This window comes from Hemiscyllium ocellatum, chromosome 3, assembly GCF_020745735.1.
Source record: "Hemiscyllium ocellatum isolate sHemOce1 chromosome 3, sHemOce1.pat.X.cur, whole genome shotgun sequence".
Classification (NCBI taxonomy): domain Eukaryota; kingdom Metazoa; phylum Chordata; class Chondrichthyes; order Orectolobiformes; family Hemiscylliidae; genus Hemiscyllium; species Hemiscyllium ocellatum.
In genome coordinates, this window is record NC_083403.1 from 63,360,370 (window position 1) to 63,377,994 (window position 17,625).

General features: G+C 37.9%; 1 protein-coding gene across 6 annotated transcripts in view; it reads right to left on the reverse strand.

Moving 5' to 3' along the window:
- Window positions 1–17,625, reverse strand: part of scara5 (scavenger receptor class A, member 5 (putative)) — a 100,792-nt gene that overhangs the window by 33,471 nt on the left and 49,696 nt on the right. For all 6 annotated transcript variants that reach the window (XM_060850443.1, XM_060850463.1, XM_060850453.1 and 3 more), the window contains 2 exons: window positions 3,017–3,691; window positions 572–652 (listed from right to left, as the gene is read on the reverse strand). In XM_060850443.1, coding sequence (XP_060706426.1) covers window positions 572–652; window positions 3,017–3,691 — 756 coding nt within the window. The remainder of the gene's footprint in view (window positions 1–571; window positions 653–3,016; window positions 3,692–17,625) is intronic.

Sequence of the window (17,625 nt, forward strand, 5' to 3'; positions counted from 1 at the left end):
AAGCCACCCCACAGAATCACAGAACTTTTACTACAAGAGATCAATTTTACCCAAGGTTACATAGCCCTAGCACAAAAGTACCTTCAGAAGCTCTATTGGAATATTTTATCTTCCACTAACACCTTTAAAAACTATATTTAACTAATTACAAGAAATGGGAAAATGTGAATATACAAATTAGGAATAGAAGTAGGCCATTTGTTCTCTTGTGCCATTTATAAGATGATGGCTGATAAATAATAATTTCAAAGAGATTTATGGAATAACTCTCATTTAACAAATTTACCATCAGGTTATTTATTTTACATCAATTTAACATGCATTGACTGATTATAATATTTCCTGTTTGTGGAGGCTTTTGCTACCTTTGGAAGCTCACCTATTATCAATTACTATTAGAAGTACCAAACAATCCTCCTTCTTTAACTATTTTTTGGTATCAGTTGAGAAAAATTTGCTTTTGGAACTTGCAAGATCTTTTCAGTTAATAAAAGTTGGTCAGATCTTCTGGAGAAACTTCAATTTTCAGCAACAAATTTATATTTTGCATCGCATCCTTTGTTGAACTCACCTCTTTTCCCAGCTACACCAGTGAGTCCAGGAAGTCCATCCAATCCGTCATCACCCTTTTCACCTTTTGGCCCAGGAGGCCCTAAAATATTGAATAGTCAATAAAGCAATTGAACTGCAGTTAACCAACCTATGCAGGTTACCTTATTTCATCAGGGAATTCAAAGTGTTTTGACCTGATCAGTTGTTTCAAAGATCACTGCACTTTGACTTTTTGTTGTTTATTGAGTACTCAGATTCAACAAGTTGTTGAAAATCATGTCCTAAGAAATGAAAATTTTTATTAAATAAATGTTTGCATAGCACCAGTGAAATCACACATGCAGCCAGTGCATATCAACTAAACAGAGACATGTTTTCATCAGTAACCCAATAAAACAACAAAAAAAGTGATATTTTTTTTCTATGTTTTGGTTAAGATTAAAAGTGATCAAAACCAAACACTGTAAACTGATGGCAGCTTTGAGGAAATTATGATGTTGTAGTAGGGCCTATATGACACCTGCTATTTCCTTGCAGTTTTTATTCATCTTATCAATGGACTATTACTTAATGTCCAACACAGACCTCTACAATTCTTCCCTGCATAATCTAATGTTGAAACTTTTAATTATCTAATTGTATAGTTTTCTCTCCATAACCATCACATAAGCCATCAGTTAATCTATTCATTTATGCTTTGTTGTATGCATTATTTTTGGTGGAATTCCATAGAGATGCAGTTTGTATTTCAAATGAACTGCTTCCATTTGCAAAGATCATTTTACTGTTTAACTTTGGCAATCTCCGTAAGCTTTTCTAAGTTTGTTTTATTGCCATATTTGTGGTTTCAAGAGAATGGTGAGCTGTCAGGCCTCAACTTTAGGAAGTGAAATTCTGCTACTTGTAAAGCACATGTACTTGGCTGTGTTTGTCACTAACAAGACACAAAGGAACAATATATGAACAAGTTAGTATAATAGGTGAAATTCAGCATGGTTTCCTTAAGGTCATGTGATATATGAGCAAACAAACCACAAACCAGTGGTTTAAATTATTTCTACATATTAAAGGCATGCCTCTTTTCAAGTTTCTATTGCTCTTAATAGTGCAACGTAGAAGAGGGTATTATAAAGACTACAGAGTTCAATTTAAGGTAGACAAATAATGAATTATCCCTGTTCATTAAGTAGCTGCTTTTAAACGTTTTAATGAACGTAGTTAGGAAAGTGGTTCCCTGCTCACAATCCTCACCAACTATGATGAGTACATAAGAAGATTCAACATAAAAGAGTATTTGAAAGTATCAACACAAAAGAGTTATATTCAATAATAACAAAATTATAAATGTTCTATAAATTAAAACAAAATATGGTGCAACTTTAAAATATTTAGTTCATGTAAAATGCTTTAGCAATGATGTAGAAACTATTTGAATCTGCACTCACATCATAGGTATACCTCACAGGAACCAAAGTGGCCAATGAGTAGTGTCAAAAGTGAATGTTCTCAAGAGGCATTCACAACTAGAAGAGCTAATATTGTTTGAGAATCCCATTGTACAGAATTCAAGAAATATGCTGTACATATGGTTTGAATAACAATCTTCAAAAGGAACCATTGGAGCCTGCCATGAAGATGATAGGCTTGTTGAAGTTACTAACCTGAATACTACTCCATGTTTCACTGCAATGCTGAATATTGTTAGAATTCATTTGATGTACTCCTCCTCTGCCAGTTGTCTACCCCAGTAATTGGGCCCCTCTCGCCTCATTGCCTCCTAACCCCCTCAATTACTTTCACACTCTGACTGTTTGCCCAATGCCAGTCACCTCCCACATTTGTCTAATCTCTTGCCCTTGACTCCAGATCACCCCATCTCCCTCCCAATCAGCACATCAGGGGCCAAGGTTGATGATCCACCCAATGTAAATAACATCATAATGTGCTGATAAGTTGCCCGGCACACCCTATGTTGTTGTATGTCCACAGCTTGCTGGTTTAAGTGAGTAAATCTTGAGTCTGTCGGTTATGATGCAGGCATGGTTATCTGTGCCAGTTCATTTTGACCTGTTGGCATAAAGCACTTTCTAGGTTACTGTTTGCTTTCATCAGGGCATGATCTCCTTACCAGACAGGTCTGTGCCTGTCTCCAAGGTTTCCCCACAATCAACCCTGAAGGTCCTGTGCATCATATCCTCAAATTACTTTCTCACAGTGATACAACATGCATCATTAAAGGTAGAATTCCAACTAAAAGGTATGCTATTTGCACAAAATAAAGAAGAGAAAACAAAATAAAGAGAATGCTTCAAGCAACAAAATGACGGTAAAGTAAGGATATCCCTCATTTTACCCTGTTATTTTTCATCACATTTATAACTTATCTTCCTTTGGGATATGATTAAAATGGAAGAATAAAAGGGAGACAAACTTCAAAGAATATTAAATTACAAACTTCTCATACCCTGCACTAAGGTAAGATTTTTCAGGGTAATTGAATGTTCCCAGTCTTTCAGTCTCAGGTCTTCTGTGACATTGCTGAGTATGGCTACCTCATCTTTCAGTTGTTTCTCTATATTTTGCTGAATGACTTTCAACATTTTTGCATCTTCTGACACATTTGCAACTTGTATTTGAAGCTGCAGTAGACTTGCATGGTGGATGCTTATATCCTCTGTGAAGGTGCCATTGACTGCATTTAGTGTCCAACGTGCCTCCTTCATCTGCCTGCTAAGATTTCCTACATTTGATGTTATTTGTTTCAAGTTTGCTTGCTGGTGTCGCAGTATACCCTGTGCACTGTTTATACTTATAGACAAATTGTATATCTCTTGTCTATTTGTTGAACTGAACTGTTGTAAATCATCATCTAAATCATTCACAGATGCATTAATGTCATCCATGCGTGCCTCAAAACTCTGTAACTTGTTTTCCAGTTTCTGGACAGACTGACTCAATTGAAGGAATAGGATTGTGTGATTCTGGAAAAGCTCCTGCAGTTTGAAAATATTATCCATGACATCTTCCTTGGGTGCCTTCTGCTCCATTGTTTGACGCATGTCTTTGAAGCCTTCACCTAAGTTTGTGACGTTTTCTGTTAATATTTTCCAATCAGAAGATGGAGGTTGGTATCTGGGAACTGAAATATATCAAAAGAGGTGTCATTTCTAAACATGTTGCTGTCATTTGATCTTATATCTTTTGAATAAGCGTTTCTTTAAACTCTTAATAAAAGTGAGCAATTTGCAATTCATCAATTCATTTACTCTTCAAGCCAGAATTAAAGTACATATTTTTATACAAAATAGTTTTAAAAATATATTGGTCTCTGCAAAATTCATGAAACATATTGTACAGATCGTTGAGTACTCATTTGCTTCTGATTAGAAATAGATAATTATAACTTTTTCTGCAAACATCTGATCAATGTAATAGAAAACATTTTGATTGTGTGAAGCTATTTGCCATGTCTTACATGCTTCCACTTTTAAAGTAGTGATTTATACTGGGATAGAGTCTCACTAGTCTCTTCTGGTGGCTCACTTATTAGCTGTTTTCATAGATGAGCCTAATAATCAACACCAGTTAGAGCACTTGATTCTTAGAATCATGCAATCACCATTATCTGTCCAGCTTCTTTCATTTCAGTTATTGTGAATCATTTCATGTGACCACGAAAGGACAATTTTATCCTCCAGTAGCCTCAGTGCTCTGTTAGCTGAGTTCATCTAACTGAACATAAAATCATCATTAGAACTTCTTTAATTTTGTGGCTAAGAATCTCTTCATAATGAATCACTGGAAAAGCCTCATTGCAAGAGTCCTTTTCCTAATTTACAATAATTCAATTATGTCAACAAACTGTACCACACCGGTAGAGGATGTTCAACCCAACAAGCAGAATCTTAACAGAAAAGTCACATTGTCATAGGACCGATAGTAGGTCAGAAACTCGGTTGCAATTGAAATGGGTTTGTCTGTCTCTTCACCTTAGCCATAGTATTTATTCTACTTTCACATTTCATGACTTATCACAGTAGAAGGATGTGATGACGAATTCAATGTGTCAAAGGAAGGGTTTCTATTTGAAAGGACCCAGGTGAGAATCCTAATAAGTGAAACATGTTGATTACTGATACTTCATAGTATGCAATGCAAGAGCCATTCTCTAATTGGTGTCTAATATTATTCCAACAGATTTATGATCTTATATTCTATAATATAAGATAGGCATTGGTGTTCAGGTCCATTGTAACCTGAAGCGGGCAACACAGGTCGATAGAGTGGCCAAGAAGGCATTTGGCATACTCTCCTTGACTGGATGGGATATTGAGTACAAGAGTTGACAGGTCATGTTACAGTTATATATTTGGTCTAACCACATTTGTAATACTGCACACAGTTCTGCAAACCACATTACCAAAAGGATGTGGATGCTTTGGAGAGGGGGCAGAGGAGGTTCACCAATTTGTTGCCTGGTGTGGAGGGCACTAGCTATGAAGAGAAGTTGAGTTGATTAGGATTATCTTCATTGGAAAGACTGAGGTTGAGGGGGGACCTGATAGAGGTCTACAAAATCATTAGAGCTGTAGACAGGGTGGATAGCAAGAAGCTTTTTTCCAAAGTGGGGGACTCAATTACTAGAGGTCATGAGTTCAAAGTGAGTGGGGAAAAGTTTAAGGGAGATATGCATGGAAAGTTTTTTTACCCAGAGAGTGGTGGGTGCTTGGGATGTGTTGCCAGCAGAGGTGGTAGAGGTGGGCATGATAGCATCATTTAAGGTGTATCTAGACAGATACATGAATGAGTAGGGATCAGAGGGATACAGATCCTTAGAAAATAGGTGACAGGTTTACATGGAGGATCTGGATCAGCGCTTAGAGGGCTGAAGGGCCTTTTTAAATGCTGTAATTTCCTTTATTCTTTGTTCTTCAAGGAAAGTACGCTGTGTGCCTTCTGACACTTTCGCATTTTATTCTTCACTATCGTCTACACTATCAATTTTGTATCATCTGCAAACTTGTTCTTAGATATTTAAGTCTAAATCATTGGTTTACACAACAAAAGGCAAGGCGCTTAGTACTGAAACCTGATAAACCCCTTTGGGAACAACTTTCCAGACACAAATACATCTTGCTTCCTATCCCTAAGCTAACTTTGGATCCAATATACTATAATCCTTTGGATGTTGTGGTTGTTTTAAAAACCCAATCAAAATTCAATCAGACGATGTATTGCATGTTTCCCTCATCCATCCTCCCTGTTAACTGCTCAAAAAGCTCAAACAAGTTAATCAGATACAAGGGGCAGACTGTTCTAGGAGCCACATGGGCTCTGGCAAGAATTGTGCAAGAAGTCTGGTGAGACCTATATTGACGGCAAGAGCATCATGCTTTTGTTGAGTCCCATGGTGAGCTTCTTGTCAGGTAATGGTTAGTTGACAATTAAAAGGGATTAAAGTTGTTAAATGTCTTGCTAATGGCCCAACTCACCTCAGTAATATTCATCTTCCTGTCTTCCCAAACACATCAAGCAAGCTCGATATCAACAAAACACAGCTAGGAAATAATCACAGCAAATGACATCAACTCACCACATGCTCCATGCTTGCCTTGATGACAGTGGGTCAGGGAAGATTTCATTGGTAATAGTGAGACTCGTAGAGCTTACGCCTTGGTGGGAGGTGGGTACAGTAGCAGAAATGAAGTGAGTGTCAAGTATTGGATAGAAAATGGCAGCACTTACACTGGTGAAGTGGAGAAGGTCATTGAACCTCTTCCTACTGTGCTGAACATTCCTCCAGCTGGCTGAGGCTACTCTAAACTGGGTGGCAGCTTTGGACTAGGCTGATACGGCCTGGCATCCTGACCTGCTCCTGGAGGATGTGGAATTTCTGCCTCTACACTACCTCATCTAGTAGGATCTCCAGGTCCCTGTCCACAAAGAACAGTGGGGATTTCCCCTGTCTAGTATGTCCATTCCCAGTGACTTCAGACTAACAATGATTGTCCAGGTATGACAATGTACTTTTAAAGATGGCTTAAGCACATCAAGAATGCTGGTTAATTCAGGCTATGCTGAGTTGTTGCAGGAATGGTGGGATGGGGCTGGAATCAGATGTGAGGACATCATAAGCATAGAGCAAGTAGTTCATGAGGTGAGTTTCTTAAGAGACGATGAGAAAGTTTGTGAGGCTTCATGGCAAAACACCATTCCAGAAAACTCAATTCAACTTACACTGAACCAAAAAAAGTGACGTTCACCCGGAGATCTTTGTTGACGTATTGCTTTGACTAAAGACAATTAAGATTGAAAATAGAATGAATCAAACAAAACCACAAATTTCTATTTTTGTTTGTTTCAGATCTCCAGCATGCACAGTTCTTTGTTTTATTATAAATAAACTGAATAATGAGTATGAAATTGAGACTATTCAAAGAAAGGGATGGAGAAAGACTTTGAAATATAAGCTAGTTCCAAAATGAACAACCACCACATTTCAGTTGCTTCGATAATGTTTACTAGCCAGAGAGAACGTCTTTGGACAAAACAGCAGAATTAGGTTGGTGGACATGTATCACTTACATTTTCTAATGTTAGTAATGATCTGGACATATATGTGGAAGGAGATATTCAAGTTTGGGGTTGATGGCAAACTGCAAGATGTGACAAAATGCTGAAAACAAGCCAAAGACTACGAGGGATGTTTAACTACCATTTAATGCAGAAAAAAGAATGGTACAATATGCTTTGGCCAAAAAGAATAAAAAATGTAATGGGATCCAAGTGTGCAGATTCATAAATTTTCAAGAATATGATTACAAACTTTCAAAGCAAAGAGAAACTATATTTTTTAATGTATTTTGAGAGCAACTGGTAACAAAAACACTGCGATTAGGCCATCTCTGGAATGCAAGACAGAAAATTACAAGCCAGAAACAACATTCATTCCCAGTATATATCCCTGAGAGCATACTTTCATTGCATGACATCACCACAGTATTAGGTTCCTCAGTTTAGGAGAAATATAATTAAATAATACTGGGTGAAATAATGATTTACGATACAGAGGTTAAGGGATTGAATTGTTTGGAAAGGTAGAGCAACTTAAATTTAAGGGATATTTAAATGACATCAAAATAATACAAATCTTGATGACTGATTTCCTTTAGAAGATTTAGTGAATAAACTATAATCTTAAGAGACCATTTACCACTCTATTGCCATTGGTTATGCTTGCTATGATTTCTACCACACCATTTAACCCCTGGACTCCCATTCAGTGTGCACTACACCTATTCAATACCCCTAGTATATCTTCCTCATGTCTGACACCAACGTAACATTTCTTCCACAACTTTGCAATCCAGGTCTCTACTGATGAAGACCAAAATTCCATTATCTTTTATAATTACAATTTGTATTTATCCACTAGATTTTAACAACTTGTGTGAATTGGTAGCTCTGTTCCACCACAGATCCTAGTTTGCCAAACTTTTGGAAAATACTTTGACTTTGTTGTTTTTAATCCAAAGTGCATGATCATACAGTAAAGGTAATGTTTTATCCCTCCCCAGGCTAAGTTTTTTCCTTGTAACCTCTTGCTTTCAATCATGCCACTTAGTGTGCATCGTAACTTAGTTTAGGCTAGATAATACCCCAGTAGATACCCAGAGAGAGAGCCCATTCTAATAATTGGCTGAATATTTTTTTTCTTATGCTTTCAGGCAATATCACAAGCAAGACCGGTGTGTGGTGGCCATTCCTAATTGGCCTTGAACTAAGTGGCTTCCTTAGCCTTTTTTTTAAGATGGTTAAAAGTCAAATGTGTTAACTGTGGATCTGGGCTGTTATGTAGGCCAAAATCTTTGAGGAGAAAGTGAGGACTGCAGATGCTGGAGATCAGAGCTGAAAATGTGTTGCTGGAAAAGCGCAGCAGGTCAGGCAGCATCCAAAGAACAGGAGATTCGACGTTTCGGGCATAAGACCTTCTTCCGGAAACCCCGAAACATCGAATCTCCTGCTCCTTGGATGCTGCCTGACCTGCTGCGCTTTTCCAGCAACACATTTTCAGCTCTTATGTAGGCCAGACCAGGTAAGGACTGCAGGTGCCATTATACTTACTTTTAATTCTAGATTTATTGATTAAATTTTGAATTTCACCGCCTGCTCTGATGGGATTTAAACTCATTAGTCTGTGTCCTGGATTACTAGATCAGTGACAATGCCACTATGACGCCATCTCCACAAATTGTTGTTAACACACTTTGCTACTTAACTTATTTTCACACTCACAGTGCACTGCCAACTCAATTTCTCTACACTTTCGATCTGTAGGTTCATCTATTTTTATTTTGCATTTTTACCTCTGATCATTAACATATGCACTTTGCTTCTTTTTGTACAACTTCTAATTTATCTTCTAAAAGAAGCAAATCATCTGCAAATGATTACAGTTTTGCTTTTCAACCTGGTACCAAATCTGTTAACATTAGCAAACTTCAAAAACATAATTTAGATAAAAATAAGGATTGCTGAAAATGCTCACCATGTTAACCACTGTCTTTGGAAGGTAAAACAGAGCAAATTACTACTTCAGGTCAATAACAACATGACTTTAGTTAAAAATCACACAACACCAGGTTATAGTCCAACAGGTTTAATAGGAAGCACACTAGCTTTCAGAGCGATGCTCCTTCATCAAGTGATAGTGGGGGCCAACACCTTCCACATATTGTCTAACCATCACCATTGTTAACAGCTAACACGAGAATGCAACTTTTTTAAAAAAAAGGTTTTGTGATTTACACATGAAAGAAGTGAAACTATCACTGTATTCTAATAGATGAAAGGCTTAACAGACAATCAATTTTTCAATGTATAATTTCAGTTAAATCACAATGTAAATTTTGGCTATAAACTCTGTGTTAGGATTGAGCCCTCCACTATCACCTGATGAAGGAGCGACGCTCCGAAAGCTAGTGTGCTTCCAATTAAACCTGTTGGACTATAATCTGGTGTTGTGTGATTTTTAACTTTGTACACCCCAGTCCAACACCAGCATCTCTAAAACATGACTTTAAATATTGACTCTGCTTTTTCTCTCCACAGGTTCACTTCCTGGTGATTTGTAACATATTTGGTTTTTGTTTCAGATTTCCAATAACAACATTTTGTTTTTGCATGAGAAAAGATATTATTGTGCCACACAGTTTACTATATTAGGGCATGAAATTATATCTTTGGACAATTTTCTCAACCTGTGAAATGCTAGTGCATTCATGTAATGGTCAAAGTGTAAACTGTTACACCTGGTCCCTGTGAATCTCATATTGTCTAGATTTATCACGGCATTGAGATGAGATGTGTATTCCTATAATAGGATTAGAGTTAGGGTTAGGCTCTCATAACTTGCACACATTAGATATAGTTGCTGAACCTGTTCTCTTGCCACTATTTCCACTTCTCATATTTATTGCAGACTTATTTTTAGCAAATCCTATAGATTTAAGACACTAAAATAGTTTTCATGGTTCCTGGAAATGTATTGTCTGCAAAACTCTTAGGGCAGCCTAAAGGGACTAGGCTCTGGCAATCAGAAGCACAAATGTAATCATCTCAATGGCAACAACAACAACAATTTGCAATCATAAAGCATCTTTAACTGTTAAAATGTCTCAAATTACAACAAAGGGTTGCTATGAAACTAAATTTCAGAACAACATCCTACATTGCTTTCTAAGGTATGATGAAAAGCAGAAAACAGCAATGTAGTTGGATGGGCTAAGAGTTGAAATGGAGAAGGAAAGTCAGCTCATTATTTTAACAGTGTAAATATTCAGTAGTGTTGTTTATTTATCATTTACATCTCGACTTCAATTTTGAGAAGTCTTATTATTCATCAGAAGTAGAAAGACCATCATTATCTTGGTCTGTATTTTGAAAACATTTGATGAAATTATGAACTCATGAGTTTTTTGATATGTGCCTCTCAGTCTCTAGGGGGAATATGAAATGTAATTATTTGACATCCTAAAGTATCTTGGATGTGTATCTAACATTGTTGCCATGTCTCTGTGCAGCATATCATCTCTTCTATGTTGTATTTGAGCCTCAAAGTCATTTAATTTACATCTTTTTTCCTTTGATTTAGCATATAAAACCTTGAACAAGTGACCTTAGCCTGCCATTCTGCCACCAATGCAACATTGACAACTCGCTGCTTAAACCCCCCTGTATGCATTATGTCCCATACTGCAGAAACATTCTGTGTTCTTTCCTTTGAAGAACACACAAAACAGGAGCTAAAAAGCCTGTTTTAACAGTATTGGAGTGTGCTGTTGGGATTGAATATTCCTCTGTGCACCAGCTCATGTTTGTCCATTAACATACTGTGAAGATTATAAAAGAATCCCCAAGTCATCCCGATGTTATAGGTAAAGGGACTATTTCACCCTACATGCTGCAAATTAGTTAAAGTTGGAAATAGGGTAATGAAAGGACTTTCTGTCCCTCTGAGTGGAGGAACTCAGTCACAACTGGAAGGAATTGAAACAATGGCATCTTAACCAATCTGCAAAATGAAGGATTGTGGAAATGTGTATTGAACAACTGATGTCAACACTACCAGAAGCCTTCACCACAATAGCTGCAAACTTCAATTCAATCTCTTTGCAAACAGGTGTCACCAAGATTGGTGGTATAGTGGACAGTGGAGAAAGTTATCTGGGAATTTTGGTAGGTCAAACTAGGGCAGGACTTCCACAGTCATCAATGGTAGGGGAGTGTTATAGAACAAAGAAATAAAGGGGCACAGGCTATAACCCCTTAAATTGATTCACAGGTAGACAAGGTGGTGAAGAAGGCTTTTGACATGCTTGCTTTCATCAGTCAGAGCTTTGAATGTAGCAGTTGGGATGTCTTGTTGCAGCTATATGAGACATTGGTAAGGCCACATTTGGAGTGCAATTCTGGTCGCCCTATTATAGAAAGAATATTATTAAACTAGAAAGAGTACAGAAAAGATTTACTAGGATGCTACCAGGACAGGCTGTTTGAATTATAAGGAGAGACTGTATAGGCTGGGATATTTTACCCTCGAGCATGGGAGACTGGCCGGTGATCTTATAGATATATAAAGTCATGAGAGACATAGAGAGCCAACAGTTTTTACCCATGGTAGGGGAGTCTAAAACTAGAGGGCATAGGGTTAAGGTGAGAGGGGAGAGATACAAAATAGTCTAGATGGGGTAATATTTCCACACAGAGAGTGGTGAATGTCTGGAATGGACTGCCAGAGGTAGTGGTGAAGGTGAATACATGTTTGTAACTTTAAGAAACATTTGGATAGTTACATGAATGGAATAGGTATGGAGAGATATGGACCAAACACCACAAATAGGATGAGATTGATAGTGAAAACTGGGCAGTATGGTCAATTTGGATTGAAGGGCCTGTTTCCATGCTGTAAATCTCTGTGACTCTAAACAATTCAGAGGCTGATCCATATTTGAATTTTTTTTGGAGAGTGTGTCTATGTGTGTGGGAGAAAAATATTCATAAGGAAAGAGATCTTGTTTTTTAAATTAACTTTGTTGAAACCAACCAAAGGAACATATGAAAAGGGAAGGGGTGCCCCAAGAGATTAATGATTGGGGATATCCCGCCTGGAACTGTAACAAATGGAGGAAATTTATCTGGGGTCTGCAAGGGTAAGTGTCATCATCTTCTGCTACTTCACATTTACAGCTCTGCCATTACACATTCATCTCACAAAGACTGATGGACAACTCTCAGTATTGCATGCATCATATCCGATCAAGGCTTCACACCCACCTCATCGTCCAGAACTACTACCCCTTCCTGCCCTCTGTGTTTCTGAATTATTCCATCATATTCAATCTCTCCTTATCTCCTGACAGGAAAAACTGGCCCATAACTGGATCGTTAGGTCTAAGACCCCAGTACTTGGGTGGGTGGTGGACATTAGACCCCTGAAGTAATAAATCTGAATATGGCCAGAGAAGAACAGGACTGTTTATATGGGGAGGGCAAGATGCAAATGGACGCAACTCACTGAGTTTCATTATGTTGCTCTTCCACTATCACTAGTGTTAACAAATTCTTAATGTGCACAAACCTCTTAAGTGCAAACTCCCTTTGGTGAATGAGTACAGCTAGCAAAGCAATATGCAGAGAAGGTTTCAAAGAGCTGGTAAGAATTTCGAATCCAATGTGGAATATCAATGTGTCAGCATCATCATTGTTATGAAGCCTAACTATCAATTCTTGTCTCAGAAGTAAGTATGTTCCCTTCTCTTCAAATTGGTGAAAAGTTACTTCATTGAGCTGCCTTGCAATTATTTTAATGTTCGACTTTTTTGATTGCAAAACACAATATTTATATATCCAAAAAAAATTGGTGTTAACTTTGCTGCTCTCCCATATATTCTTCAATTTAGAATTGTTTGGCTAATATTTTTAAAGTTGGTATGTATTATCAATGTCATCAAATTCCTCCCTGTGAGCACCTGCTGACTCAACCCTGTATCCTTGATATCCTGAAGAGAAGGGAACATACTTACTTCTGAGACAAGAATTGATAGTTAGGCTTTGCTAGCTGTACTCATTCACCAAAGGGAGTTTGCACTTAAGAGGGAAGTAATTCTAAGGAACAGGAAGAGGCCATTACAACCATATCCATTCATTCTGGAGTGATGTGGATGCCAGGTCAGATTATCAAATAAAATCAAGGGAACAACAATTGTTTTAAAATTAAGAAATAAAATACCAAACAAAATCACTTGCAGATGATATCGACACAATACGTAAACCATCAGTATTTTGATGAATCTCAGCTTTCTGAGATTTATTGCCCCCTTATGCTTGGGCACACAAATTGGGCACAGTAATCTCACTGGCGCCTAAAACATACCTTGTACAATTTCCTTGTGCTTCATAGCTGGTGTACTGTATAGTCAATATTTATAAAAGCTTAAATTTTATTAATCCTCTCTCTTGGTTCATGATGCATTCACATTTTCAAAGAATCTTGGCAGAGAAATTAGATTGTTTTGCAGTTTCTTTGATAAACACATATGGACTAATTTCAGCACATAAATTCCCAGACTCTTTTTTTATTCTTTCATGGGTATGAGTGTCACTGGTTAGACAAGCAATTATTGCCTATCGCTAATTGCACTTGAGATGATGATGATGAGATGCCTTCTTGATCTGCTGCATATGGCAACAATACTATTAAGAAGGGATGTCCAGAATGTTGACCCAACAGCACTAAAGAAATATCAAAACATTTCCAAACCAAAATGGTATGTGGCTTAAATGGGAATTTGTAGGGGTGGTATTTCTATGTATCACTTGATTTTACCTTTCTGCATGGTAGAGTTTGCTAGCTTGGACAATGATGCAAAAGGACACTTGCTGAGTTGCTATTGTGAAGCTTATAGATAGTACGTAATGCTACACATCAGTGCTAGAGGGAGCAAATATTTAAGGTGGTATGTCGGGATGCTTATTAACGAGGCTCAACTCAAGCTTCTTAAGTTTTGTTGCAGCCGTAGTCATCCAGGATAGTTAACAATGCTCCTCAATTCTCCTGACATGTGCCTTGTAGATGATGGACAGACTTAGGTACTCATCAGAAGAAATATTTGCTATTATACTAACTTTTGACATGGTCTTGCAACCATAGCATTAATTAGGCTGGTCCAGTTCAATTTTTGATCAGTGATCACCCAGGATTTTGATGGTGGGGATTCAGCTATGATAATGCTGTTGTACATCAAGGTGAAATGACTAGATTGCCCTTGTTGGAGATGGTCATTACCTAGCACTTGTGTGGTACAAATGTTACTTGCCACTAATCTGTCAAAGATTGACTATTGATCAGATCTTTTTGCATATGGACATGGACTGCATCAATATCTGAGGAATTGCAGACGCTACTAAACATTGTGCAATCACCAACAAATATTCCCATTTCTGACCTTACAATGGAGGGAAAGTCATTGATAAAGAATCTGAAAATGGTTGGACTGACAGGCTACCCTAAAAAACTCTTGCAGTGATGTCCCAAGTGTGTGATAATTGCCTTCCATCTTCAACAACCATCTTACTTTGTGGTGGGCACATCCAATGAGTAAGGAGTTTTCCCCTCTGATTCTCACTGTTTTCAATTTTGCTGGTTATCCCTGATATCATATTTTGTCGAAGGCTGCCTTGATGTCAAGACTGCATATTTGCACCTCATCTCTTGAGTGCTGTCTTTTTGTTCATGAGTTTTGAGAAAATTTGTAGCTCAGGTTGAGGTTCTGGTAGTGGGTTTTTAGATGTTCCATCACCATACTAGGTAACATCATCTGTGAGCTTCCAGATGAAGTACTGATGGCATGGACCGCTTTCTATTTATGTGTTTAAAGTTTCCGTGGTTGGTGACGTTATTTCCTGTGGTGACATCATTCCTGTGGTGATGTGGAAATGGCAGCACCAACGGAAATGATTTCATCACAGGAAGTGACATCATCGACCGAAGGAAACCTAAACACATAAATAGAAAGCGGACCATGCCATCAGTGCTTCATCCAGAGGCTCGTTGATGATGCTTCCTAGTATGGTGACAAAACATCTGAAAATGAACCCCTTCTAGCTCAGTGAGCAAATTTTTTTTTCATGTTTGGACTAAGGTTGTAATCGGTAAGGAGCTGACTCTCCTTGGCAGAAGCCAAACTGAACGTCAGCGAGCCAGTTTTTGCTGAGCAAGTGCTATTGATATTGCTTTCAATGACACTTTCCATCATTTCACTAACAATCAAGAGTTGGTTAGGGGGTGGAAGTTGTTCAGGTTGCATGCAAGCTGCTTTTTGTGGAAAGAAAATACTTAGGACAATGTTGAGTAAATGCTAAAGTTACAATTGTACTGGGTCAGCGTGGTTAAGGGCACAATGATTTCTGGAACACAAGTCTTGAATACTATATATGGCATGCTGTTTGACCAAGTATTCTTTGCTGAATCCAATGCTTTCAGTCATTTCTTGATATTGTGAGGAGAGAACTGAACTATCTGAAGACTAGTGTCTGTGATATTGGAAACCACAAGAGAAGGCCACGATTGAGCAAAATACTTTAATCTTGTCTTTTATGCTGATCTGCTGACCCCCACCCTTCCACTATCCATACTGATGACAGGGAGTTTTTGTGCAGCCTCCTCCTCCTGACAATTACTGTCCACCACCATTCATGGTGGCACTGAAGAGATTTGACTTAGATCCATTGATTGTGGAATCACTTAACTCCATAAATTGTGTGCTATTCTACTTTTTCTTATGAATATCATCCTGTGTTGTAGCTTTTCCAGGTTTGCACTTCACTTTTAGTATGCTGGGTGCTGCCTGATGTTCCCTCACCCACACTCTCACTTGAGCCAAGGTTAATCCAGGCTTGATGGTAATGGTATTGTGAGGAATATGTCACACTTAAAGTTTTACAGATTATGGTTGAATATAATTCTGCTGCAGCTGATCACCCACAGCGCTACATGGATGTCCAGTTATACATTCATAGGATGTCATAATAGTTTGAAAAGCCAACATTTATTGTTGTCATGAAGATTCATAATATATTATTATTCTTTGATGGCTTGGGTTCTAAAATGGAGAAATAATTATAGCTTTAAGTTTGATTTGCATTTGCATTTGCACATTAAGAAGTGGGAAAACATGGTTCATAGTTTCATTTCTGTTTTGTTCTAAAAGTGCTGTGGAGGTTTGTGAAAATATGTTTTGTTTACTTGCATTTTAATGGAGTTTTTAAACCCTTGAGGAGAACAATTTGTTAGAAAAACAAAAGATTATGAGGAAACTGCTATTGCCTAGCAACAGGACTCAAGTAACGTAGAAAATCAGAACAATCCAAAAGATGTCAGGCATTATGAAAGGTCATTGTGAGAGAAGTGGTCCTTAAAGCAATCTTTAACAGAGTTGAGGCAGGACTGGGAGGAATTTTGATTTGCTTAGAAGAAAACTCCAGAAGGAGAAGGCTGGTGAACTATCCAAGGAAGAATGCATCTTACAAGGCTGTTATGGTGGTTCAATGGTTCGTACTGCTGCCTCACAATGCCAGGGACCCAGGTTCAATTCCACCATCGTCTGAATGAAGTTTGCATGTTCTCTTCATGCCTGTGAGTGTTTCTTCCCACAGTCCAAAGATGTACAGGTTAAGTGGATTGGCTATACTAAATTGCCCATAGTGTCCAGAGATGTGTTGGCTAAGTGGGTTACCCATGGGAAATGCAGGGTCACAGGGATGGGGTGGCTCTGAGTGGGCTGCTCTTTGGAGGGTCGCTGTAGGCTTGATGGACTGAATGGCTTGCTTCCACACTGTAGGGATTCCATTCTTGATTGAAGACATATTTAGGGGCACATATTCCGTACTAGTTGAGTTAACAACTTGTTAAGATCTCACAAAGAGACATTAACTGAAGAAAATAACATTCAGTAAAGGCATAAAGTTTCCATAAAGAAACTGACTACAGTCAGGCCAGCTGAACAAGGAGCTTTAGAGTGTAGACTGGTGAGACCTCTCCCTGAGATTTGAGTGTCTATCTGCTTGTGTTATGGTTTTAATGAGATTGTTATAAATGATGATTATATAGTATAATATACAGGGTGTATGCTTTTCCTTTGGGTCACAAACTTTTATATTTTGTACATTGGTAGCCTTTTATGAATGTTTTCAGTGACTGATCACAGTAAACAAAAAGTCAGCTGTCATTCTGGGAACTGACTTGTTCAACATTACCATCATATTGTCCAAACCAAAGGTGACACACCTTCTTCAACACAAGACTGCTAGTTTTTGGGGTGGGGCAATAAAAAAGACTATATACTTACACCATCCACAATTTATAAAACAAAGAAAATGAAAGTTAATTGGATAGTGATGTCTCAGAAGAAGGATTGGATGAGCCATACTATATTTATCAAAGTCTCAGGCCCTGCATTACCCATGGCTATTGAGTATCCCAACAATGATCAGCTTTATCTTCCATGAGGTTAG